Source organism: Corvus cornix, chromosome 4, assembly GCF_000738735.6.
Source record: "Corvus cornix cornix isolate S_Up_H32 chromosome 4, ASM73873v5, whole genome shotgun sequence".
Taxonomy (NCBI): domain Eukaryota; kingdom Metazoa; phylum Chordata; class Aves; order Passeriformes; family Corvidae; genus Corvus; species Corvus cornix.
Genome location: NC_046334.1, coordinates 10,851,331 through 10,877,101, shown reverse-complemented (window position 1 = coordinate 10,877,101; position 25,771 = coordinate 10,851,331). Strand labels below are relative to the sequence as shown.

The window sequence follows — 25,771 nt, the reverse complement described above, 5'->3', positions numbered from 1 at the left end:
ACACCTGTAAAATAACAGAGGACAACTGCCATTTTTTATGAAATGCTGATTCTGTTGATTGTTTTGAGATATAGGAAGGAGTGCCTTATCTTATAAAAGGTTGTACTGTAGAATAATGCAAGAATCAGCACTGTGCTGTTAAAATGAGTGGGGAAATAGGTATATATTTGCTCAGCTTTAACCTCAGCCAATGAAAAAAAATCTTCTAATAAGAATCAAATGGTTTTTGAATGTATTCAGATAGAGAGGTTTTCTTGTGGGAGGGGTTGTGTTTTGTTTTCTTTCTTCCTTTCTTTGGTTGGTTGGGATTTTATTTCCACAAAACTGGTGATTTATTTGTTTGCAAAACTTCTAACAGTAAGCACTGGTTGCTCCAAAACTTTTTTTACTCAAATCATCACCCTTGGGCTGTGAAGCCTGGCAGAACCAAGGCGCATAACTGAGAGACGAAAAAATTTTAATAGGCTGGAATTAAATTCTATAGCAATACAGCATACATTTAAAAATTACCACGTTGACAGCTGCCAAAATGATATACTGGAAGTTAAGGTGTGTTTGTGGGACTTTATAGAGATTGAAAAACGCTATTAATTGTAGTCGTAGGAAAAGAAGACAGCTTCTGTAAAATGCACCAAAAATGCAGTCTGTAAGAAAACCACAGCTTTTACATGTATTTCTGACCCATAAGAAATGCTGCTTTTTTTGGACTCGAGTGTTGCCCAGCCTGTGGAGCCAGGCTGCCGCACATGAGCTGCGGGCTGCAGGGGGCACTGCGGAGGAATCCAAAAAGTACTCGCTCCAAGTTAAACGTACTTCACAGCCTTCTTCCTTCCTGGCGTGATTGCATTTTCCATTTCAATTAAAAAAAACAAAAAAAACCCAAAAAAACAAAAAAACCAAACAAACAAAAAAACAAAAAAAAAAACCAACCAAAAAAACCCCAAAAACAAAACAAAAAAAAAAACCAACAAAAACCCACCAAACTTCAAGTCCCTCCCCCCCTTCTTTTTTCCTCCTTTTTCTGTTCTTACATTGAATCTTAACTATTCAATTCAGTAGTTACTGGAGAGTTTACAACACATCCCCCGTCTCCAAATTGAGAGGCACGAATCTCTATAACTGACTCAGGATTGCAGTTTCCCCACGTTCTTATGCTGCTTCTGAGCAGAGCTGTGTTTCCCCCCTGCTTGTTCTGTGATAAAGTAGTAATCTATGATCATGAAGAACTTTGAGTATCTGCACTGTGGTTCTCAAACTGATACTACAGAAAAGTTGGGTTTTTCTCTGGGGGGAAGACGTGTTTGTTAGTCCCAACGTAGGGAAGGTACTAATTGCTATTTTTATTTGTCCACTATTATGTTTCATCTCAACATAGTCATGAATTGTGGCCATAGGCATGAAATCAACCCCAAATTTCATACTGCTGAGCGCTTAAAGAAGACAAAGACTGCTCTTTGCCACTGTATCTTAGAAATAGTATCCTATGCTAATCTGCAGTGGCAAAAATGAAGATGGTTTAAATCAGATCTCATGACTAATGCATGAGTTCCCAATTTTCTTTATATCAGCTGCATGTTAAAGAACAAAGGTGTCTCTCTGAGATAATTCTGTTCTATATAGGTGTATTAAAAAAAAAAAATTGGAAGTGCATTTCTCATAGGGCTAGGTAGAAAATAACCATTAATGACAATTGTGGGTGCGATGGCTTTGTCTGCAAAATAGTTTAAAACTACATTCCCGGGATGTTATTCTTGATCCATTAATCACCCGCGCTCTATATGGAGGCAGCCACCGTTCGCTTGGAAAAATGTTCCTGCCCAACGTGTCATGTTTCTTCTGTTGTTTAAAATAGAAAGTTCAGCCCCGTGCCGGGGAGGCGCAGGGCTCCGCGCTCCGCTGCCATTCATTATGCAACAGTTGACACAGAAGGGAAAGGCGGCACACGCCGCTCGGGCGCGGCTGCGGCCGCCTGCCCGCCGGGCCCCCGCCTGCGCCCCCCGGCGCCCGCCCGCAGCCCTGGCAGCTCGGCCCCGGCAGCTCGGCCCCGGCCCCGAGCGCGGGCACGGCGCGCCGCAGCCGGCGCCGGGCCCCGTGTGCCGGCCGGGAGGCACCGCCCGCCCCCGCGGTGCGGGGAGGCCGTGGGGCCGGCAGGTGTCGGGCCCCGCTCGCTGCCGCCCGCCCCACGCCGCCGCCGCCGGCAGGCGTGAGCGCTAGGGGGGAAGCGCCATGTCCGCTCCTGCTGGGCGACGTCCGTGCCGGGTTTTGCACCTTGTCCCCGGGTCTGCCTCACGGCCCAGAGGAGCTGCTGCCGCCGCTGCTGCTGCTGCCGCTGCGGTGTTTACTGAGCGCTCCTGTCCTGATATCACTCCGCTGGCATGGAGGAGGAGGAGGTGGAGGAGGAAAGCATTTGATCATTGTGATGGTGGCAGGAGGAGCAGCAGCCAGCACGACAGAGCAAAGCGCTAGGCTGTATCAGCTCGGCGTTTGGCAGAGACTTCAGAGCGCTACTTTTTTTTTTTTTTCTTTTTTTTTTTTTTCTCTCCAGCTCGGTCCGGATTGTTCATGTGTTTACTTCCCCCAACCCGAGGATTTGCTATTTAGGTTCCTGTTGAAATGCAACTGAGCAGCCAAAGTACTTTGCGAACACGGTGCGGCATAAACACCAAAACTTTTTTCCAGAAGGAAAATACAATAAGCAAGCGGTTTTGCCTGTCTTTTGATGCCGGGGAGTGCGAGTGAGTGTGCCGCGTGTGCCCAGCGTGTGCCTCTGCTTCGATGTGTGTGTGCGAACGTGCGCGTGAACGGGTGTATATATGTGTGCATGTGGAGGGGCGCGTGTTTCTCCTTATCCATGGGGAGAGAAGGCTTTTGGCAAAATCTCCGGAAATCTCATGGATTCTGTTTTGAAATAATGGATTATAAAAAAGAAAGAGGAGGAAAGGAGCTGGTCTGATATCTCCTGGAGTTTGCTAACCCGAATTGCTGCTGCTTAGTTTGTTGTGCTTTTCGTGTGTGTGTGTTGGTCGGTTGTGTGGCTGGCGATAACATTTTAGCACCTTCTCTCTTTATTTCCCTCCCCCCTTCCTTCTCTCTTTTTAATGTTTTGGAGCTTCTCGAGAGGGATTGGCTGGGGGAAAAGAGAAACATTTGCTTGGGATCGCTGTTTCCCTGATACATGATGGTGCCCCCTTCCCCCCCCTCCCCCGTTCTCTAAAAAGTATCCCATCAGGACCCCAGAGGAGACTGCGTGTGTGTGAAGTGTAGGATAAAAAGTTCTACCAAAATAGTGTGCACGGGGACGAGGATGGGGGATTTTGCAGCCCCCGCTGCCGCCGCGAATGGCAGCAGTATTTGCATCAACAATAACCTGAACAGCAGCCTCAGCGGGGCCGGCGGGGCCGGTATCGGGGTTAACAACACTCCCCATGGCCCTCCTGCCGCCGCTCCCGGTAACAATAACGCTAATAGCGGCGGCATTCCCAAGCACAGCACGGTGGTGGAGCGGCTGAGGCAGCGCATCGAGGGCTGCCGGCGGCACCATGTCAACTGCGAGAGCAGGTACCAGCAAGCCCAGGCGGAGCAGCTGGAGCTGGAGCGCAGGGACACGGTGAGCCTCTACCAGCGGACCCTGGAGCAGAGGGCCAAGAAAACGGGCACCGGCGGCGGCAGCAAGCAGCAGCACCAGAGCAAACAGCAGCAAGATGCTGAGCCCGCCACGGCGGAGCAGAGAAACCACACGCTGATCATGGTAAGGGGATGCGGGCCGCGAGGCGGAGGGGTCGCTGTCCACTCCGCGTCGCTCGCCGGGATGAGCTGGAGGTCGGCCCCGTAGATTGTCAAGGGGAACGGGGCTCGACTCAACTTAGGCGGTGGCAGGGTCTCTGGCGAGACGGGCAGGCGGGAGCAACTTCTCACGGGCTGGGGTGGAGGGAGCGGACAAACTTTTTTTTCCCCGTCCCTTTAGAAAGGGTAGACCTGCTCTGGGGTAAGGGGGAAGGAGCAGTGCCGGGCGTGCGCCGCGGGCTGCCGAGAGCCGGGGGAGGATTTTGTGTGTGTGTGTGCGTGCGTGCGTGTTTCGCCACGGCTTCTCCGTGCAGGGGGCTGGCCGCCTTTAAATCCCGCCGCGGAGGAAGGTGGAAGGTGACTCCGCAGGCTGGGCTGGCGGCAGGAGGAAAAGTTGGGCAGGTTTCTCGCCTGGGCTGCCCCGGCGTGCAGCAGCTCGGCTCCCCACGCGAGCTGAATCTCTTCCCAAAGTTTCCTTGGGATTTAAGGAGCTTAGCGAGGAGCGGATGGGGGGAAGGGGGCGGGGGCTGAGCCGGTAGGAGCGTAGCGGCAAGTAGGAAACGGAGTTTCCCACTCCCAGGGTGCACCGATAATGAATAATAAGAGGAGGTGCGGGGGGCGCCGGGCCCCGCGCTCCGCCAGAGCCTTATTTATAGCAGGTCGCGGCCGTCAGTCGTTCTGGTGGGGGGGCTGGTGGTGTTCGTCCTGGCCGGCGGGGCCAGGCGGGCGGCTCTGCCGCGGGAGACACGCGTGTGTGTCCTGACGTGTCCCCGCGCTGGGGGCAGGGGTGCCCAGCGCTCGGGGGCGGGCACGGGGCAGCTGGGTCCCCGCCGTCTGCCGGGCGTACAATGGGCGGTGGAGACGGGCAGGGAGGAGGGGAGGTGCGATCACAGGGTCTGGTTTACAAGCCTCGCACGTCCCTCCCTCTCGCCTTCCCCTGCTGCGCGGGGAGGCGCGGCCGTGCGGGAGGGTCCAGCAGGGCGGCAGCTGCTGCCAGCCCCCGCCGGGGGAGGTCTCTCTGACAAAGCGGTGGGGTGGCGGCAATCCCGGTGGCGGCTCTTCCTCTCGCCCCCCCGTACGTGAGAGGAGGGAGCCTTGTGTTTCTCCGGGGCCGCGGCGAGCGTGCCCAGCCCCGGCCGCAGTGACGGTTCGGTGCCGGGCAGCTCCTCCCCTGCGGGACGCCGCGCAGCCCGGCGGGCAGCACCCTTCCCGCTGCCCTGCTGGGCGCTTTGCCTGCCCCCAACCCCGCTTCCTCACGGTGGGGTGGCTAGAGGTGGGGATCGCTCCGCCAGCGGCAAACAAAAGCTCAGCGCCGAGCACTGCCCCCGCCTCCTGGCCTCCCCGGGAACGCAACCCCCGGCAGCCCGGCGCATCTCCAGTCGAGGCCAGCCGGGAGGCGGGCAGCGGGATGCGGAGGGAGCGGGGCCGGGGGGAGCACGGGCAGGAGCCGCACAAAGCGGCGGGGGTGGCGGAGTGTGTGCGTGTGCGCTTCGCAAACAGGAAGTAGAACGACCTCACTGACATCTTGTTGCTTTCCTGATGTTACCAGCGAGGCATAACCATGTCCTTCTGGCGCCTTTCCTTAGGACCGAAGCTTTTAAATACACGCTGCAGCGCAGTACTTGGCCTCGGCTTACACTATTCCCGGGACAGCAACAGAGTCACTCCCTAAACCCCACGAGCAGGGGACTAGCTTTTCGTCAGCCCGACTGTCTTTAGATCCCTTTTCACATCTCATCTCGTTTCCACAAGATACAGGAAAGGGACTGGAGGCTGAGGAGACGTTCTCAGAATAACCTCTCTTCAGGGCAGCGTTGTGGTGCCCTGTGTCCCCGTCCAGCTCCAGAGCAGTTCCAGTGCTTTTGGGCCCAGGCTAGTGGTGGGTTGTCCTTTCCCCTTATTCTCAAACCCCGGTGCTGAAGCAAGCATTAAAGCCAGGATTTTTAGGCAGGTCATTGGTCTTCCCTTGAAAATGTGAGACGGAAAGCCAAAGCTATAATATGAAAGTTGTAGAAACAAAATAACAAAAGGAGGAAGTGCAGTTTCAGCTCTCACTGTTATTAGATTCTTTTAGGTTGGGACATTTGAAGAGCTAAGAGTAGCCTAATTAAGAGGTAGTTTGCTATGAAATTCATTGTAACTCAATTCCTGTGCCATGATCTTCATGTTATTTAAATATACTCAATGTGCCCTATGCTTTTAATCTTAAAAAGATAAATTCTACTGCCTTATTACAAAAAAAGACCCATTTCCTTTTTTTTAAAGGAAATACACAGATGTTGCAAAAAAATTTAGAAACATCATCTGATTTGTTTCACTTGTAAAGTGTTAATTACGAATTTTGACTCATGTCTAAGAACATTGGGGAACATCCATGGGAACATGAAAGCAATACTTAAAATCCAAGAAATTACTCTAAAGCAGTTGATAAGCATTTTCTCTAAGACACTTAAATGCTTTTTGCAGTAAAACCAAATGCAACCCCCCAAATTTCCTAATTTCTAGCAATCATAACAGAGTGGTAAGTATAACTGTTTATGTGCATCATACTTTTTATTTAGTGAAACAATTGAACTTAATTTAACTTTTTTTTTTTTTTAATCACGTGAGAAAAAAGTTAACTACATTTAGGGATTTTCTCAATTTCTTTATTCTCTGGTAAACTTCAGTGGAGAGTTTTACAGTGGAATAGTCATAGATCTGCTACTGCTTTACTCTTCACACAAAAATCATTATTAAATTTTTTCCTCAGATTATTAACACATGATTTGGAAAAGAAGCTGTTGGGATTAAATGACTACAAACACAATGAGAACAGCAAGAAATGCATTTTCTAATTCTTTTTTTTAATCAAAGCAATTTAAAGGAAAGTAGTATCTCTGTGTGTGTGTGTGTGTGTGTGTGTGTGTGTCCTCCAAACTGAGAGATGCTGAGCAGGGAGGGGAGATGTGCTTGATCCCCAGTCACCCAACAAACCCTCCCAGAAGCTGGTGCTGACACATGCTGAGTGCCCTCCAGCAAGCTGAGTAAAAACACCAAAAACATCTTTAGAAGACGATTATTTAAACACACTCTGATTTTCTCTACTGGATGGAGTACAAGCAATGCAGTTTGTACAATGATTCTTTTTGCCACCCCCACAATCTGCACCCTCCCGGAGTTCATGGAAGGCACTGTGCAGTTTCCACTGTTTAGGACTCTATGTCAACTGACAAGAAGTTATCAATGGAAGCCTTTTGTCAAAATGGGGTGTAGGAGCATAGGCTTGGCTGTATTTCATGAGTTGCTGATCTACCCTGAATTTGTGTCTTGTTACAGAGAAAGTTTACACTTGCTGAATTTTGAAATACCTGGATTTATTAATTCAACTTCTTCTATTGAGGAGAACAGTGGGTTACAGAACTAGTTTGCTCCCACGCAGGCATAGATTGGGGTGTGCACAGAAATTAAAATAGTTTGTAAATGTCTGTGGAGACCTTTCCCCCTCACCCCAGTTCAACCTGGCAAAAACCAAAGTTGTTTTCTGTGGTTTTGAGTTGGATTATTAAAATGCTGTACCAGCCTGGTTTTCAGAGGAAGTATTGGGAAAATTTGCTATTCATCCAAAACTCTGCTGCTCTTCTTTGGATTGGTTCCAGGAAATATCAACACAGTATATCAGTTCTGGGGTTCTTCGTGAGCTAATCTGCTTTCTTGTTTCCTTCTTTCAGTGCAAGAGTCTTCTTGGCTCTGCATCCATGTTATTGTGTGGGGTTCAGAGGTTGTATGTGTGTGTATACACACATTATATACAGAATAAATAATAAATAATGTATATTTAGTATATAGTAGCCAAATACATAATAAATACTGCAAATTATATCACTTCTGTTTCTTATCCCTGTAACTGTTGTTCTTACATTGTTGTGCATTTTTTGTCCAGTGACATGTCTAATTATGACATGGCCTTCTAGTGCACATTTATTTGCATTGGAGCTCTCTTGTGAAGTATAAAGAGACTGGAGTTACTTTTTCCTATTTTAAGGTTCTTCAAGACTTTTTTTTTTTTTTTAATCTGACATTATTGTGGGTTTGATACCCACTGTCTTACTGACCATTTTTAACCCTAAACCCAGTTCTTAGGAAATTGCGTTTTAAACACCATAAACCTAAAATGTTATTTAGATCAGAAAAATTAGTGACAGAAGTCAAATAACCTATTAGATCATCTTTTCTGTTCCCCTGCCAGAGCATACTATGCCAATTCAGAATTAGTTTAAAGACAGAGAAAACATGGCTGGAAATATACGGTATTTTCCAGTCCTGCTCTTCACCCATTCTGGGCTAATGCACTGCCTTCCAGCAGTTAGTGATCACACTGAACTTCTACCTGAGGGAAGGAAGATGGGCAGGCCACTCCTTTCAGCTTTCTCTGTGTTGGGACAGAATGGCATGTCCAGAATTACAGAAATTTGGTTATATGTCTTCCTTATTGATAGATATTCCACCACAGAAAAGTAGTTCCTCCCTCCACCTCAGTCTCTTCTTTTTGTTGAAAAAGGTATCCAAAGTGGAACATCTTCATTTGTCTTAGTGATTCATGGATAATGCCAGTAATGAAATTGAGTGCCAAAGAACGTTGTCAGGCTTGTGAGAAGTTTGTTAAAGTTTACACCTGCTGTATTTAATATGTACTTGTATGTATGTTCACAAACCTGAGCACATTTCTTGTGTTCTTTCTTGTGTAATATTGCTATTCAACTTACTTTACAGTGCTTAGGAGTTCATCACTTACACTATAGGAAAAGTCTATTTCTCTAGCATTGCAAAGATGAAAAAAGAAGATAAATTTTTAGATGTTTTGTTTTATTTTCCACAAGAGGTCAAATACTTGTAGCCCTTACTCATGGCTGATGACTAAGTAGGATTAAGCATCTCTTCAGTTAATAAGCTATGTCTGATCTTGTTCATACAGGGGTAAAGTCAGTAGTAAATACACAACAGGGATGATACCAGAATTAAATCCCAGGCCAGCAATGCTCCTTCTCTTTCGTAACCATCATAGAAGGAGTCATTGTGTAACCCTTTTTATTTTCCTTTTCCTATGAGGGTGGATCTCTGTGTCTTTCTTACTCCACAGGCCTCTCCCACTTGTTTTCTCCTTTTCATACCAGCTCGCGCTTGATGCTTCTGTGTGATTACCGTCCTTTAGGACAAGGAGTTTTTGTGCTGATCTCCTTTTGCAGCTAGTCAGCACAAAAGGTTTCAGTTTAGCAAACTGAGAGGAATGAAGAGACTCTTAAAGCACTGCTAGCCTCTGATGACCTTTATTGCTCTGATGGAAAGTGTGTTCCTTTCAAAGATAGTGGGTTGGGTTATTACAAGCCGTAGATGGAGCAGGGCAAGTTGTATTTTGACACAGGATATCCAGTCATAGTGAAATCTCAGCTTCAGATTGACCAAACAGAATGTGTTGAAAGTCCTGCAGTGAAGTTCTAGGCATTGTTAAGTTCGGGAAGAACAGCTTTGTCTAGAACACATCAAAAACTCGTTCTGCTAATGCAGAGCCAAAATTACTAAAATATGATTGTGTTAGGACAATTGCTTGCATTTAAATTAATGTCAATTTACAGTAACTTGACCTAAAGCTTAAGGCTTCACAAATGGCTTCAGCTGGTGTAACCTGAGCTGCCACCCCTGAGGAAGTCTCCTTTTTCCTGCTCTTGTCAGGGACTGTGTTTTCTGCCTTTGCTATGGGCGGCTCTTGCTTGTGTAGCCCCATGGCCAGCAGGTTCACTGAGCACGTAGGAAGGGCAGACACACTTTTTCCTTTTCTTCTGGGTTAGTTTTTAGCTGGATCAGATCCATCATTTGTTCGACACTCCCTCCCATGGGTAGCACAGCCTTACAACATCTTAATCCTCTTGTGAAACTTCACCCTTATCCCAGGATAAACATCTGGGACCTCTTAGTTCAAGCATGCTTGCATACATTGAGCCTCAGTTAAGTTACACCTAGTGTCAGTGCACAATTCTGTTCCTGAGCACAGACACTGAAACAGGGGAGGCTGTATGTAGCAAAGGAGTCAGGGTTCATTTTTATTTAAACACTTGCATGTATATGACATTTAGTTGCATATTACTCCAATGTGTATAATTCATGTGAGATGTGCTGGGATTGGCAGAGGTTTAAGAACAGGCCTGACAGCCAGTAACTGCTGACTGGAATCCTTCAAGAGTGTTGTTTTGTGGATTGAAATGTGAGGTACAATGTCTGACTGAAGTTACGAACCTGTAATCAGTTTTCCAGTCTGGGATCTCACGGGCTGTTCAGATAAGCAGCATGCTTGTACATTCAGAGGGAGTTTGGGAGCCTTAACAATTTGAAATACACATTTTCCTAGTTTGTCTAAGCTGGTGAATCACAAAATCATGTAACTTTGATTTGAGGGAAGCTCTTCTGCTTCCCTCTTACTTATTTTAGTTTCCCGACGTTTGTAGCTCAAAAGTCACTACAAACTGCTCCTGTTTGTTTTCTGAATGCTTGAAACTCAGTTTCATAGGGCTTAAGAGAAAATGTCTTTTTAAACTTGCAGTAGTTAATAAGATTGCAGCTGCTGAAATTCTGTGCTTACACGAAGGGGGGCTTGAGCTGCCTTCTTTCAAGACTTCCCTCTTTCAGATTGATTTTGTTTGCCACCACACACCATTAAAGTTAGTGAGGAGATAAGAATAGTTCAATCTTCTGTTGACCTGAGAGAAGTATGTCCACCCATAGGAACTTTGCATTTTCTAGAAGTTTGTGAAAGTGCTAAAGCTAATGCTGCAGTGCCGTTGGTAGCACAGATCACCTATTGCTGTTTGCTTGCTATCAGTTCTTCACAACCACAGCACACACAGAGTAGGAAAGAGGTTTGAATTTATGACTTTCAGAATAAATAAGGGAATAAATAGAAAGATCAACAGGTCAAGGATTTTTTTTCTTTTTCTTTTTTTTAAATCACTTTCTGTAGGGTTTTCATATAGGGCTCTGTAGTGTCCTTTAAGTTCTCAGCTCTCATCAGCTGAAGCTTGGTGGAGTTGTGCTTTCACTGATGGAAGGTGGGGCTGTGCCTCTTCCCCTCCTCCCTTCTTCCCTCTTCTGTCTCCTCCCTACATTACTTTTACTGTATGCCATACAGGAGCAGTTCAGGTTTAATAGAACAATTCAACTTCATTTTCCTCTGCTCTTCAGATTCAGAGGAATAATTATTCAGTGCTGCAGTGAAGGTGTAGCTTTTCTGCACCATCTTTATGATGCTTTTGAAAATCTCAGGCCAATTCAGAAAGTCCTTGGATATTGTATACCTTAGAAAAAAGCAGAGAATTGGTTTTTAACCTTACTCAGACCCTGGGCAGCATCACAACAAGAAGCCCATATGCCTGTGTATGTGTGTTTGTATAAACCAGTACCTGTACTTAAACACTGGTTTTTAAACTGTACTTCATGGCAAAGTGAAAAGATTTATGATCAGTTTTGATGGTGAAAGGGGATGTAATAGTCCAACAAGTTTAAGAATCATTGATATGTACCCATTTTCTACATATTCATCCTCTTTCTCTCTCCTTTAGCTCATATCCAGTCTCCTGAGATGTTTTGGCACTTCTGCCTTGTGTTTCATCTAAAGGAGGAAGGGAGGTGGCTATGGCAAATGAGATTGTAGAAGAGTTCTGGAAACTATGGGAGTTTTTTAATCATTTAAGGTAATTCCTTACATTAAGGAGGATAGACCAGCGCTTTGCCAAAAAAGAAACTGTTACATTCCCTACCCCTTCTGTTTATGCAGAATATTGTATTTCAGACTCTCTAGTATCTGCAAAAGTGACTTTAAATCTGACTGCCTTAGCTGGCACTAGTTGCCTTTGGACTGCTAAAGGGATTATTCCATTTCAGCTGTGAACTGTGCTGCTGTTCCTTTTTGTCTTCAGAGCTGGTGGCTGTTCTGATTTCTCTGGATTGCATTCCAGTGCATAACTGAGGCAGCAGAGGGAAAACTGCTATTGACATTAAATAACCTATTTTTAATGATGTTTTTGGTAAGCGTTGCTATTCATTATACATATTTTTAGTTGTCATCAAAACAGGTAATGTAGCTTTGAAGGCTTTAGTGGACTTGTGCAGAAGACTATAGATTTCTGTAACTGAACGGGGGTCACATTATTTGAGCTCCAAATTGGCTGAAGTGTTCTGGTACGTAATCCATGGCTGGATATGAAGCAGTGGTTCAAAATAATCTGTAGGTCCTTCTATTACTGCATGTTTCTGGGCTGAGCTTGCAGTCTTTGCCTTCCAGTAAAAGTGGAGATATCATGCTGAGGTTGTAGTGCTTTATCTCTTTTTTTTTTTCCTGATTTGTGTCAAGTAGTTTGTACACTGAAAGCTTTAAAGGCTGGACTGCTACAGTTTTGAAAATTTACCTGAGAGAATTTGGCTTTACATTTTTTTCATCCCATAGGATTTTGCTGGAGCTTGTTTTTTCTAACCCATGTTAATATGTATTCTACATCATGTAAAACAACAACAACAAAAAACATTTATTTTCTCTCCTCCGTTTAATTTAGAAGACAAAACCACTTTATGGTCACAGTAAGGTTTACTGCCCTTCTCAGTAACACTTTTGCTGTGCAAAATTTCTGCAGTTAGTAGGGGGGATGGAGAATTGTGAATGTAGAATAGAAAAACCAAAATTAGTTTGGACTAGTAGCATTGAAAATTTCACCTATCACTGTGATAAAGTGTCCATTTACTTACACCCAGACAGGGGTTCTGGGAAGTTGGGCATGGACTATATTCTTTTCCACTTAATGGCGTCTTCACATGATACTGCCTTGGGGTTAATTAGATGAAGCAGCAGAAACAATTTGCTGCCATGAAACAGGGTGGTCTCAGGGCTGTAGTCCTACACCTACAGTCTGCCTGTGGTATTAATGTAGGAGGAAAATTAGCTGTCTAGGAGGAAAACACTGGGGTTTTTTAGGTGTGAGGTGAAGGTACATGGTGCTGTACTGGAGAGGAGGGACTGGAGGAAAGGGGAGGCAGAAGGTCCCATGTAGTTTGCTTTAAACTTCAGTAGCTCTTGTAATCAAGTTGATGTGAAAAACGAGGTTCACTCTCCTGTGAGAATTTAAAGGGTTTAATATAAAGACAATAAGAGACACATAAAATAAAGCGAAGAGGTAACAGCCAGGTGCCTTGGTGCTCTGCCAAGAGCACACCTGATGCTTGAGGTTAGTCCTTTTTATACCATTTTTACTGTCTGTTCTTTATGCATATTCAAACTTTTCCCGGAGCTGTTCTGCATGGCCACTCCTTGGTTCCGCCTTTTTAGAGCATGCGTATTCTTCTGCCTTGCGGTTTTATTTCTTTTGATTCTTGGGGTTGGGCTCGCTAGGTGAGAGTTGATAGTAGGATGGATCTCTTAATTCTCCAGACAGTCAGGGCTGATAGCAGCTTTGGGCCTCTTTGCCCCCCGGGCAGAGCGGTGATAGCGGCTCTGGGCCCTCCTGGCCCCCCAGTTCTCCAGGCAGAGTACCCTTGGGCCCTTTCGTTCTCTGGACAAAGTGTTGATTAGCAGCTTCTTGGGCCTCATCCTCTGTTTGCTTGGAGGTTATCTTACTTGCTCACACTTGCTAATATCCTTGCTGAAAAGAAAGAAAACTACATCCACACAGCAAAAAGCATTTCTAACAGTATATAATATCTACTTTAATACTTGCGAGAAGCCAATATTACAATATATGTTTATAACATTGATCAACAATTCAAAGTATCTCCTGTAATTTTGCATCTGCTGTCCTTTACAGTTCTGCAAAGACAGCAGTTTTACTCCCAGAATTCATGCATAGAAATGCAGCTATGCATTTCCATGGACAAACCAGTTCTAGATATTAGGAAAAGCTTCTTTGCTGAAAGGGTGGTCAGACATTGGATCACGATGCCCAGGGAAGTGTTGGGGTTGACACCCCTTGAGATATTTAAGAAATGTAGAGGTGGCGCTTAAGGACATGGTTTAGTGATGGGCTTGGGCAGTGCTGGCTTAATGGTTGGACTCGATGACCTTAAGGCTCTTTTCCAACCTGCCAGTTGAAAGACTGGTAGTTGTGGTGCATTGCTGGAGTTAATTTGGGAGTGAAATACTTTACACAGTTTATGGACCATCAGGCAGAACATTATTGGAAGTGTCTTCTAGTGTTATGGGTGCTCTTAAGGTACTCTATAGGTACTCTTAACAGCAAGGTGAAGATCCAAAGTGTAAAGGATGATGAGGAGACTATCTTTTCAATCCAATCTAGTCTGAAGAAGACATTGGCTGGCTACAGCATGGACTTGTATCTGCTAGGTGATAACTGTCCTTCATGTGAGGAAAAAAAAAAGGGGGGCTTGTGTTAATTTTTTTTTTGTTTGCTAATTCCTTCTGAAAATTGATAAACTTGGTCTTTTGATAAAAGAAGGAAAAACATCATTTTGCTTGATCTTTACAGTACAATGGTTGCTTTTTTTTTTTTTTTTTGGCTCCTCAATGTGTTATGCTCATTTTAATTCCATGTAGAACAATAACTAGGTTAAATAATTATGAAAGGTCCACATAAAAAGTTACCACCATTGTGGTGTCTTGACTTGCATATGGGACTTGAGGTAACATTGAAGCAAGGAGCTGTGTCCAAGACAGACAGTCACAAGTACTTTTATTTGCCTTCTATCTGAATCCAAGTCTGGGCAATATGATAATAATAGTATAAGTTAGTGATGAAGAAGTTCAGTGGGTTTTTTGGGGGGGGATTTTTTGTTTATTTGTTTTTCCTTCTTTCTCAGATGTTTTATTTCAGAATTAGCTCACTTGCTAGAATCCAACCTGTTAGCACAACAGGTAGATAAGAGTATTAGCAATATTGGTATTTCTAGTGCAGTGGGTTCCATATGTTAAGTTTCACTAGTGGTTACTAGTGGAGAAGACATTGTTTCTGGTTTGAAAATTATTTACTTCCCAAATCTGTGACTTATCTCTTGTGAGTAGTGAACACATGGTGAAAATATGTCATGAAGTCAAATAAAGGGTTTATGGGAGCAGGTTTGGACTGGCTAGCTTGTCCCTAAATTTGATGGCAGGAGCAAATTGTACTGCTTGTCTCAAACAACAGTAGAATTGTAACAAATTTTGACCAAAGTACTTCACCTTATGTTTTTTTCTCTACTTTTACAATATGACTTTTTTTTTAAGAGAAGGTTTTCTAAGCTCTTCATCTATAAACTTAGCCATTTGTAAATGTAGAAAGATAATTGAGGCCAGTAAGTGAAAAACAATGAGTCATATACATAGGGCTCTGTAAGGAATGTAGCACAAACAGACTCATAAAATATTTCATAATCTTCAGAGATGCTTTTTGTTTATAAATACACAATTCTTACATGTTTCAAGATTCAGTATTTAAGCTGAAGATGAAATATCTTTCCTATTGTAAAGGGAAGAAACTAAATGCCTACAGTTGTATAAAACTTCTATTAATGTGATATCAGGCATATTTTTTAAAATTAGACAAGATCCATATTTTTAAAATTTTATAATACACAATTTTTGCAATAATTCATTTTATAGGATATTTTTCTTGCCTTTTGCCCTTGGTTTGATTCGTTGGGGGTTTTGTGAGGTGGGTTTTTTTTTTTCTATTCTTGGATGGTTTTTGGTTGGCTGGTTTTGTGGTTTGGAAGGAGAAACAAGGTGGTGCATCAGAAATGCAGAGACCTGAGGAAGCAGATGGTAGGACAGGAAGAGAGTGTGGGACAGAAGATGAATGGAACCCAGACTGGGGTAGACAGGGTGGAACTAAGCAGAAATCAGTTGTAATGAAAGGATAGAAATATATAGGAGGGTATTGGACTTGTTGAACCAGGCTGAAGAGTAGAACTTTGCCACTGCCCATGTACTTGGGCTTCACAAAGTCAGTGAGAGCACAGGTAATTGTAACGAACTCAGCTTTTGCCATGTAGAGTAGCCAGAGTTTGGTGTTGGGGCACTTAACAGGGACATACTCATGGTTAGCTGCAAATACCAGGCAAATGAGTTACTTTGGTTTTCTTGCTCTTCCAGGTCTTACATCCAGCAGACCATTACAGTGTGTTACGCTAGCTGATTTTCTGCACTGCTGTTAACTGGCTGGTGATCTTTGTTTTGTTCAGATTTCAGGAATGCTGAACACTTTCCAGTGACACAGCTAATAAATATATATGGGAATCATTCAGCAAATGTAAGCCTCTGGACAGCAGACTTGCTTTTCTTAGTTACCTGTTGCATATTCCTTGGAAGTCACCAGCGGTTCATGTGAAAACCATTGCCTAGGTAACTTCTTACACATGTGTCCATTACTAATGTGTATTTTAAATCCTTTGTGTCCAAATCCTATTTACACATTTCTAAAGTTGGTCAAGTAAGTGGTGTGGGGTTTTTTCCTCCTGATGGATTAGCTTTGTTTTGCTATAACAAGCTGCATTTCAATGCTTCCCCCCCCCCCAATATGTCCACTGCTAATATAAATCAGTTTAAAAAAGTGATTGCTATGGCAGGTAGAAGGCAATGTGTATTTCTCAAACCAGTGGAACAAGTGGAAAGTATTTTAGGCGGTTTAGGCACAGCGTTTTGGTGGCTGGCTGTGATCCTGTTTTCTGATGGATACAGAGAGAAATGTTGAGCAGTATACTGCAGGCACACTCAACAGCAATGAGAAATTAGAGTTTTCCTTTCCCTTGAGTGGTACTGTCTCATATTTTGGGAAGGGAAGGAATAAGCTTCTGTCCCTGAGGTCAAAATGCCACACCAAACAGCCAGGATTTTTGGAAGATTTACAGTTCAATAAGCCACAGTTATAGTCATGTCCTCTTGTTGGCCAAGCAATCCTATCCATGCCTTAGTGCATGAAGTTGGTGCTTCAGATATTTGGGGTGATTTGCATATCCTTAAACAGGTAAGCTTGAAAATTAGTGCTGTTTTTCATCAGACCTATATGGGCCATTACTGTCTCAGGCAAAACAGCTGAGTTTTCCCACAAGAATGTCTTAAGAACTCTTCACAGTGTTTTGTAATAGGATTTGTATAATCAAAAATTAGATTGTTTGGGGAGTTGACAGAACTAAGTTTTATATGCCATATTTCATGTTTCAGTCATAATACTGAGATGTCAGCATTCCTCAATTAGTAATCATTCATAATACTGACATTTCAGTAAGGGTATTTGTGTCGCAGAGTTGCCTTCTTTGGTCTGGAGGGTGGGAGAAGGACATATGTAACTGACTATGTGTTTTCAGCACAATGTTTTATCTGTCCAAGAAGTATCTGAGCTCAATTTGGAAAATTTGACTTTGGCCCTAAGGTAAAAAGACAAAGAACAATATGGACACTTATTCTTGGGAGAGCATGGGAAAATCCAACCATTTTCATACCTAGTATGTAGGCTGCACCATGAGAGAGACCCTTTCCTTTCCCCTGGGACTGTAGAACTGGATAGAAGGTCTCATGTATTTTGGTAATATTAAGTAATAGTGTGCGTATTTTCCTCTCTTATTATTGACAGTCGTGTTTTTGTGGTGCTTCTGTTACTTTTGTTGTTCTGTAAGTATCAATATGAGTCAATCTCTTATTCTTTGTTATGTTGTGAAGAGATTGTTTTTGTAATGAGATATTAATAGTGTTCTATAACTTCAATTTAGTTCATCTTTGAGACACAGAACACATAAGAAAAGAGACAAAGTGAAATATGTCTGTGGTGACAGAAGTGAAATCTTACTGGTAATATTTAGAACAAATTTGGGGGTATATCTTAGAAAGTTACTGCTGACAGGCAGAACCCACTACTTGCTAAAGAACTATCATAATTCCTGTAAGAAACAGAGTTTTGGCAAACTGTGTGGAAAAGAAGATGCTCCAGAAATCCGCAAATCATTGCTTACATTTGAGCCATTTATATGGATGATTTTATTAATAATTTTTTTCCTGTCATATGTCAGCACTTCCTGGCCCTGTTTTCCAATAATCCCTATATATGTTTTATTTCAAAACCTCTAGAATTTAGAAAACCAGAGCTGCCATTTCTCACAGTTAAGAAAAACAATTTGTGTACAGGAAATTTCTGGAAGTCCTCTGCATCTCTGCCAGAAGAAAGCCCTCCCTCCCTGATAGCTAAGGATCCACAAACCGTAAGCTATTAAAAACTAATAAAGACCTTAAGAACCACATGTCAAGTGCAGATTTAGGAGATATTAGATTCAAATGACTGTTGAGGTGTGTTGGCTGGGCTCATGACTGAAAGGAAGAAGATAAAGGGTTTATGAGTGTGAAACCGATTTTTTTTTTTCTGTTTTTTCTGTTTTTTCTTTTTTTGCTTTTTGCTTTTTTCCTTTTTCCCCTTTTTCCTCTTTTTTTCCCCTTTTTTCCCCCTTTTTTCCCCTCCTTTCCCCCTTTTTCAGGCCCTTGTTTAGAGTGTGATTTGATTTTTTTTTCTTTTTTTCATGCACACACACACACACACTCTCCCCACCTGAAACACTGAATTTTACCTAGTTCTTAATACAGATTTATGAGTTTTATTAGTAAAGTGAAAATTAATTTTCCAAATTAATTTCCTGCCTTTTCCCACCCTTCCCCCCCTTTCCTCCCCCTTTCTTCCCCCTTTCCTCCCCTTTCTTCCCCCTTCCCCCTTTCTTCCCTTTCCTTTTCCCTTTTCCGCTCCCTTTTTTCCCTTTTCCTTTTTGTTTCTGTGGTAAGGACTTGTGTCAGTCCTTCAAGGGGAAGAGACACAAGTCTTCTGAATTTTAGTGTTTATGACTGTTATTTGGTATAACTGATGTAAAAGCACATAAATTCTGTATTTCTAATTACTCACAGTAACCCTGTACTATATTTCATATATGTATGTATAAGTCACTGTATGATTGGTTTTGTTCAGCACAGGTGATGCCCACTGATGGTTCAGTTTTTATTAAGAAAAGATACTTTCACGTGTTCTCTGTAATAATAAATACGTTCTGTTACTCTATCGCTCTTTGTAGCAGAGGATGTTGCATCAGTTTTTTAAGTGTTGGGGCAGAGCCACACAACTAAGCCTTTGCAGTTCAGTGGCCTCATGCTGAAATTGCTCATAAGACAGTATAATTAATATAGAGAGAACCTTGCAGTGAGCAATGGATTTATTTATGGTAAATGTGTGTTTTGACAACTGGGACTATACTTTTAATTTCCGTTTCTAAGGTGGAAGTTTGAAGAATTGGAGGGCTCTGACACTTCAAGAAAATTATGTGATTGGGAAAAGGCTTAATTTCCTCCAAAATCATTTTTCTGCAAAGGCCTTTCATCCTGGCACAGCTAAGTTAGTTTAATTCCTCCAAGGGAAGTGTGTGTCAGTAAAATCTCACAACAAAACTCTCTCTGTTTCTGCAATAGGGTTTACTGGCTGTTTCAATTCAGTACCCCCTATTACTGCATATGGATTTATCTCTAGAATGGCTCAGTCACATAAAGGAGATGAAGTTTCAGAACCAGGTCATATTTAAAAATTGTTTAGTGTTGGCTTTATTCTTTCTGGCTGAAGCTTCTGTCAGGTGTAGACCACTGCTTTTAAGAAAACTGGATTGTAATCTGGGCATCTCATTGAGCTGAATGTGTGGGAATGGAGAAGCGGCAGTATCTTTCCCAGCAGTGGTATGTGAAACTATTTTCATTTAGTGTGATGTTAGGAGAAATATATTCTGACCCATATAGTAAAAAAGGCTGCAGGTTTTCCTCAGCACAGCCAGAAAAATAAATGCATCTTGAATTTTAGTAGCAAATAGCCAGTGGCTTGGAAGGGCTAATTCCACACAGCCAGGAGACCCTGATGAGCAAAAATAAAATTAATTTTTATTTCAGTGCCTATTCTCAAGGTGATGCTAGCTCCGTATTTTTGGAGTAGTTACACCTGTCTGTATTAGTCCAGGAAATGAGGACCCATCCATGTTGGGTGAATGGTTTTGAGGTAGGGGAGAAAATACTCTAAAAAAGATACTGTACAAAATGTGTGTCCCTTTCATATTCCACCTCTCATATTCTGATTTTTATTTCATTTTTTTCATTTGGTATTTTTCTGCAGTGGTTTCTTCCAATGCACTTTGTTCAGTCTCTCTCACTCTGTGCAGTGGAAGAAAGATTTGACAAGAGCTTTAAAACAAACATAGTATTTCTGCCTTAGTTTTTCCTATTTTTGGCATGGACTGATGTGTGAGAAAGGCTCACAGGTTCACTGTAGCTTTGAGCACTTTTATATGGGCATATTCCTGACTGCCCTGGTAGTTCAGCTTCTGCCCCAGAAAGCTGACAGAGGCAGCAAGGGAAGAATTCACTAAGACAGAAGAAAGAACCCCAAGGTGGATTATCCTGGTAAAACTAGCAGTTCTTGGTGTCTTTCTCAAGAACTGCTGCCATACTTAGTAAAACAGATTAGTCTGGGGAAAGGAAAAATCTACTGCCTTTTTTTTCTGCAAATAGGAGTGATGCTGCTCTTTGTGAGCTGAAGGAGTATACAGGGAGCCTAAAATTAAGCCATATCTGTTGATCACTACAGAGCAGTCTGAGGGGTTTCTTTCAAATTTCCCATAGCATAGTTCCTGTCACGGTGAAAAAACACTGATAGCAGTGTCCTACCCCTCTCATACACTTGAGCTGGATTTTCATGTAACTCGCTTACTTTGATGGCATTAGAATAGAAAGACAAGAAACTTTGAAACAAGATCTAGATATTTAGAATATCATATCCTAATGCTCCTTTTCCTCAGGTCCATAAAGAACTCTTCTTCTCACAGGTTTTGAGGTGGTTATAGAGCCATAGAATGGGTTGGAAGGGATCTTAAAGATCATTTACTTCCAGCCCCCTTGCCATTGACAAGGAAACTTTCCACTAGACCAAGTTGCTCAAAGCCCCCATCCAACCTTGTGCTATTGTCCTCTGGTTACTTGCAGTCTATGTTCCAAAAAGATTATTCAAAATTGACCAGGTTAAACTGATGGATGAGGGTGATTTTTTTTTTTTTTTTCACATGTCAGCTGCAGTTATTCTTTCATGACTCGTTTGTCATAGGTGTTTATTTCAGTTTCTCTGCTCAGGCCCTTGTTTGGAGTGTAATTTGATTTTTTTCCCCTTTTTTAACATACACACACATACACACACACACACACACACACTCTCTCCCCACCTGAAACACTGAATTTCACCTCGTTCTTAATTCAGATTTATGAGTTTTATTAGTAAAGTTAGAATTAATTTTCAAAATACAAATCAGATGTGAAAATAGGATAGCTTATGCTTAAACTTACTGTCACCTGTTAAAATAATCCAACCGTTAAAAAAAGGCAACTGAGCACCATATTTATACTGAAATTTTGAAGGAAATTGAACCTGCAAAGGTTGATATTTAAGAAATATTCTGGAACAAGGGGGTCTTGAAATTCTAAACAAGGCAATAGAAGCCTTCTATGCTAATACTGACATGGTGTCTTCATCAGTTTACTAGATTCAATTAGTTTATTTAAGGCTGAAAGCTGAGTGTGAGGACAGCTGGAGGAGATTTCTGCTTCCCAGAAGGTGAAAGCCAAGGTATCTATCTACTAATCTTTAAATATTTGTAAATACAGAAAAAAACACAGTTTGATGAACTTTTATTTTTACGTAACAGGTGCACTGAAGGTATTTTAAAAAATTAATTAGAAAACAGTATTTTGGTATATTAATGCAGAGTGGTTTGTGTGTTTGTGCAAAGGACATATGGAGTTGCCAAGTAACACACTTTAATAGTTACCAATCAGTAAGAATTGACCCTTCCTTAGAAAAACTAGTACAAATCCAACCATGCTCCCAAACTGATTTATTCATATCAGGATTTCCTGCTTGATACTTTAAATCCTGTTTAAATTCAGCAATTTAAATCACTTTGATTTATATCAACCATTCTGCCTTCAAATGAAGTGGGAATGTGCTGGGACTGAGGTCCTTTGCCATTTAGCACTACACTTATTCTATCCTCCAGTTTTAAGTCGCTTACACTGACTGATACCTATCTGCACTTCCTTTGCTGTGCTCATCAGTTCAAACATCTTCCTTTGTGTGTGTTTTTTTAATGCTTATATCAGAATAAGGAAGGCGTTGAGTAGTTTAACAGTGTAATTTAGATGATAATGCAGCACAAATGTATAATTTCTACAGATGTTCATGACCAGTAAATATTTTGTATCACAATGAAACTTGTTTATATACAGTTAATTTCTTTTATGTATTTTCAGTTCTATTTGTTTTTTACTGGGCTAAAATTCAGTGAGATCTTGATGAGTTTTTTTTTTCTCTTTCTTAACTAGGCACATCAGACTCTGGCCCTCCCTGTCTCTTTTCCTTTAACTTAAAATCACAGGGGAAAATGGCACTTTTTCTACCCCAGTCTCTAGATCAGATGGGCTTTATCTGTGCTCAGCTGCCAGGTGGTGAAGGTGTCTCGTGGTCTTCAGACCAAGCAGATCTCATAAATGCACTATTCTACTCACTAGGGTAAATTGATTACTTTTATTTACTTAAGTTAGTTATGGTTTATGATATATCATAATGGGAAGGTTTTTTTGACTCGCCAACTGGCATTTTGGAATAATTTGTCATTTTGAGTGTCAAAGACATATAAGAAGGACAAAGTGTTCAAGTAAAACACAGAAGTTTCAGAGAAATTTAGTAGTGAACTAGGGGTCCGTTGATTTAGTAGAAGTGATTTAGTTAGAAGTGCAAAGTTGCTTTGGTGGAGGGTTTTGAAGAGCACACCACCAACCCCTCTCCCTGTTGAAAAACTAGTGAGCAAACATTGTGACAAAAGATATATTTGTGTTTGAATTGAAGAGTAGGACACCACATTTCACACCACGACATTTAATTAGAAGATGGGCTTGAGGGTTGTGGAATGCTGATATCATCTCCAGAGTCTCAGTTTCAGTGTTGATTGTTAAATGGCTTGTTTCCCTGTTCTTCGAGGGGAAGGAATCAAATGTAATCCAGAAAGTTTGAAGTAGTAGTAGAGGTGAGTTCAAGTGTCCAATCTGTATTGTTCTGTTAGCCTGGCTGGCTGGAATGAGTCTTTTTATATACTCTCCTCCTCAGCATTATTTAGTGTATAGATTGCAATAAAATCAGTACAGACTGGGATGTTTCCATCACCAGTGAGTTTTAAGTCTGTGTTGGATTTGCTGGAGACCTGATCCTTAGAAGAATATGGGTGGGAAATATGAGCGTGTTGGATAGTAAAATTTCTTGAGGAAATAGATTTATGTGGGGATTAAAAGAGAGAACTTGTTTGGCAGATGTTTTACTTTTCTGATTGTACAGATCTTCCCACAGTAGAAAGTGAAGAGGAGGGTTGGAGGTTTTAACCTGTCCTGGTAATTCCTTGGAACAAGAAGGCTGTGACTATATTTGGGAAGTATCTGGCACATCTGGCATGCACCACTGATCAGAGGGAATAGGCAGCATGGTTCACTGTGGTTTCAGTCAGTAAGTTTCCTTCATCATGGAGACGGGTAAAGTCAAGAAACAAATTTTGAGGTCGTTTTTACAAGTGACTGAAATGAGCAGTTAGTTTAAAGACACTGTGTGTGTGTGTGTATATATATATAATGACATGTAGTTTTGTCAAAAATGCTAATGTAAGTCTATGTTTACCTATTGAAAATATAATTGATATTGTTGCCAATTCAGCAGTCCATAGAGATCTAGTAAATCCAGTAAATGTAGCAAATTACATCCTGCGTATCTCAGGAACAATTTAAGTGTAGTTTACCAACTGTAACCTGGTTGACCGTATTGGAAAGTGCTTAGCTTTAGGCTGCTCAAATCTCGTGATCTTTTCTTTATTTGTAGGTATGCATGTAAGGGAGAACTCTCTTCTCTTTTGTTCTTTGAAGTTAGATATTGAGTGCAGGGTGATAAAATATATTTGCATACTTTTCTTCCCTTACAGATTCTGTGGTTAGGAAAACATTAGCAAATCTCAACTTTGACCAGCCTTTCCTTTCTGACGATGGAAAAAGATCAAATTCTGATAGACTAAAAATAGATTTTCAAAAACTGGACTGTGGGAAAAATGGGAAAACAATTACATGGAAAAAATTAATGTAGAAACATTTATGTGGCTTGATCTGCTTTCCCAGTTACATTTGTGTTAGAATGTAGACAAGTACACCTGTATCACTTCTTTACAGACACACTTGGCACTAAAGTTCTGTAAATAATGGAGTCTTGAAAAATTAGTCATCTGGTTATGTTGTAGGAACAAAAATGGATACCTAAAGAAGTGGCACAAGAGTAGAAAGTATCTACCATGCATCACAGTTGTTAATAAATAACTGCAGAATTTATTTCTCTATTTAACGATATCTGGAATGCTTGGCCCAAATCTGATTGGTGTTCACAATAGGTAAAATCTTTGAACCATTCTGTGAAATTCAGACCAGGCTCTCAGTTATGCTGGAGTAAATAATCTATACTCTAATACTGATTATTCTTCCTTAATTGCTATAACTGAGAAACAATACTGAAGTCACTACCCTTCCCCCCACCTTTCCTTTTGGTGAGAAATTACTGCACTATTTTCTAGAAAACACTTTTCCTGCAGCTTGAAACTTCAGTTAAATGTAACATTTTTTGGTAGATGCTGGCAGGCAGAGTAACTCTCAGATAATCCTGAGGACTGCAAGAGCCTGGAACAGAGTGTATGGATAAGTACCATGCGTTCCAGACAGATTAGATTCAGTATGCACACCTGTAGGTGGATGTAGGGTTTAATATAATAAATGTTAATGAGAAATATGAAAACTCATTAAAAGGGCATGATGAGGAGAGAAGGTGCTGGAAATGGCAGTGATATCAATAGTGTCCAACTGTTCATTAAGTACGGTCATAGTTTTACTGGTTGTGGCTCACTAAAACTACAGTGCACATTTCAAGATGAGTTTGGAGTTACTGAAAAGTTTCTCTCAGTTTCTCCATAGCTGCTTGTTGCGCAAGTCCTCACCTTCCCTAAATGCTGGGTTTTTTCAGGGGAAGTGCCTGTGGCAGCCTGTAATTTAACACCTCTCATTACTCATTAGCAAAGGCATCCAGGTTCACGTTGTAGGTGTTTCCCTTTAGTCAGGCTTCACTTAAGAGAGGTGGTTGTAATTTGTGGCTTTCTTTGCAACTAATATTAGTTTACCTGTTGACATATGGGAATTTTCATTCATGACATATTTTCTGTTTTCATCTGGAAAATCTCTTAATTGTTACATCATAGAAAAGGAAATGTTTTTATTAATCTTTCTCTGCTGCACATATTCTTTAGGATTAGTCTGTATCTGCTGTAGGGAGGTAGGGGAATAATACTAAGGGAGAAATGCTGTGATTTTTTTGTGGTAGATTTTGTCTTTCAGGAAGGGGAAGATCTGGTAGGGGATTTCTTGTGTTTATTCCTGAAGAAAGATTGAACACTAATTCAAAGTTACATGGGTTGGATGCTTACCAGATTCTGTACTAGTTCTACAAAACAGTAGTTAAATGAATACAATTTTTCCATTAGCAAAACCATCCTCACACATTTGAGAAAGAAGTAGTGAAAGGGGATTTCACTCCTGTGAGTCTGTATCTATCAGTCAGCTACAAGTGAAGCTGTATTACAACAGTTCTCATTGAAGTAGCTGAGTTTCTTGGCTCCAGCAGGAGGTCAGTACTGTGAAAAGTGTTTGCTTGTTGTGAAGTAAACTAGGAAGGTATTGGTGAGATTAGTTACATTCTTCATATAGCATCCAGCCGGCAAGTCTGCACCATCCTTAGACTTCAGGTGGGATTTTGAAACTCAAAGAACCTGCAAGGCAAGATTTTAAACATAGGGGGGAAAAAAGTGCTAAGCAATAGGTCTTAGACAACACAAGTTAGGCATGTCTTTGGGTTGT

General features: G+C 41.9%; 1 protein-coding gene across 4 annotated transcripts in view; it reads left to right on the top strand.

Annotated features, from left to right (window-relative positions):
* Positions 1-2,182: 2,182 nt before the first annotated feature.
* The window catches only part of MAML3 (mastermind like transcriptional coactivator 3), a 269,830-nt gene continuing 246,241 nt past the window's right edge, over positions 2,183-25,771 (top strand). Inside the window, exon 1 of one of the 4 annotated variants that reach the window (XM_039550807.1) lies at positions 2,183-3,748. In XM_039550807.1, coding sequence (XP_039406741.1) covers positions 3,305-3,748 — 444 coding nt within the window. In that variant the 5' untranslated portion in view covers positions 2,183-3,304. The remainder of the gene's footprint in view (positions 3,749-25,771) is intronic. The other 3 variants (XM_039550808.1, XM_039550806.1, XM_039550805.1) reach the window with 3 other exon arrangements.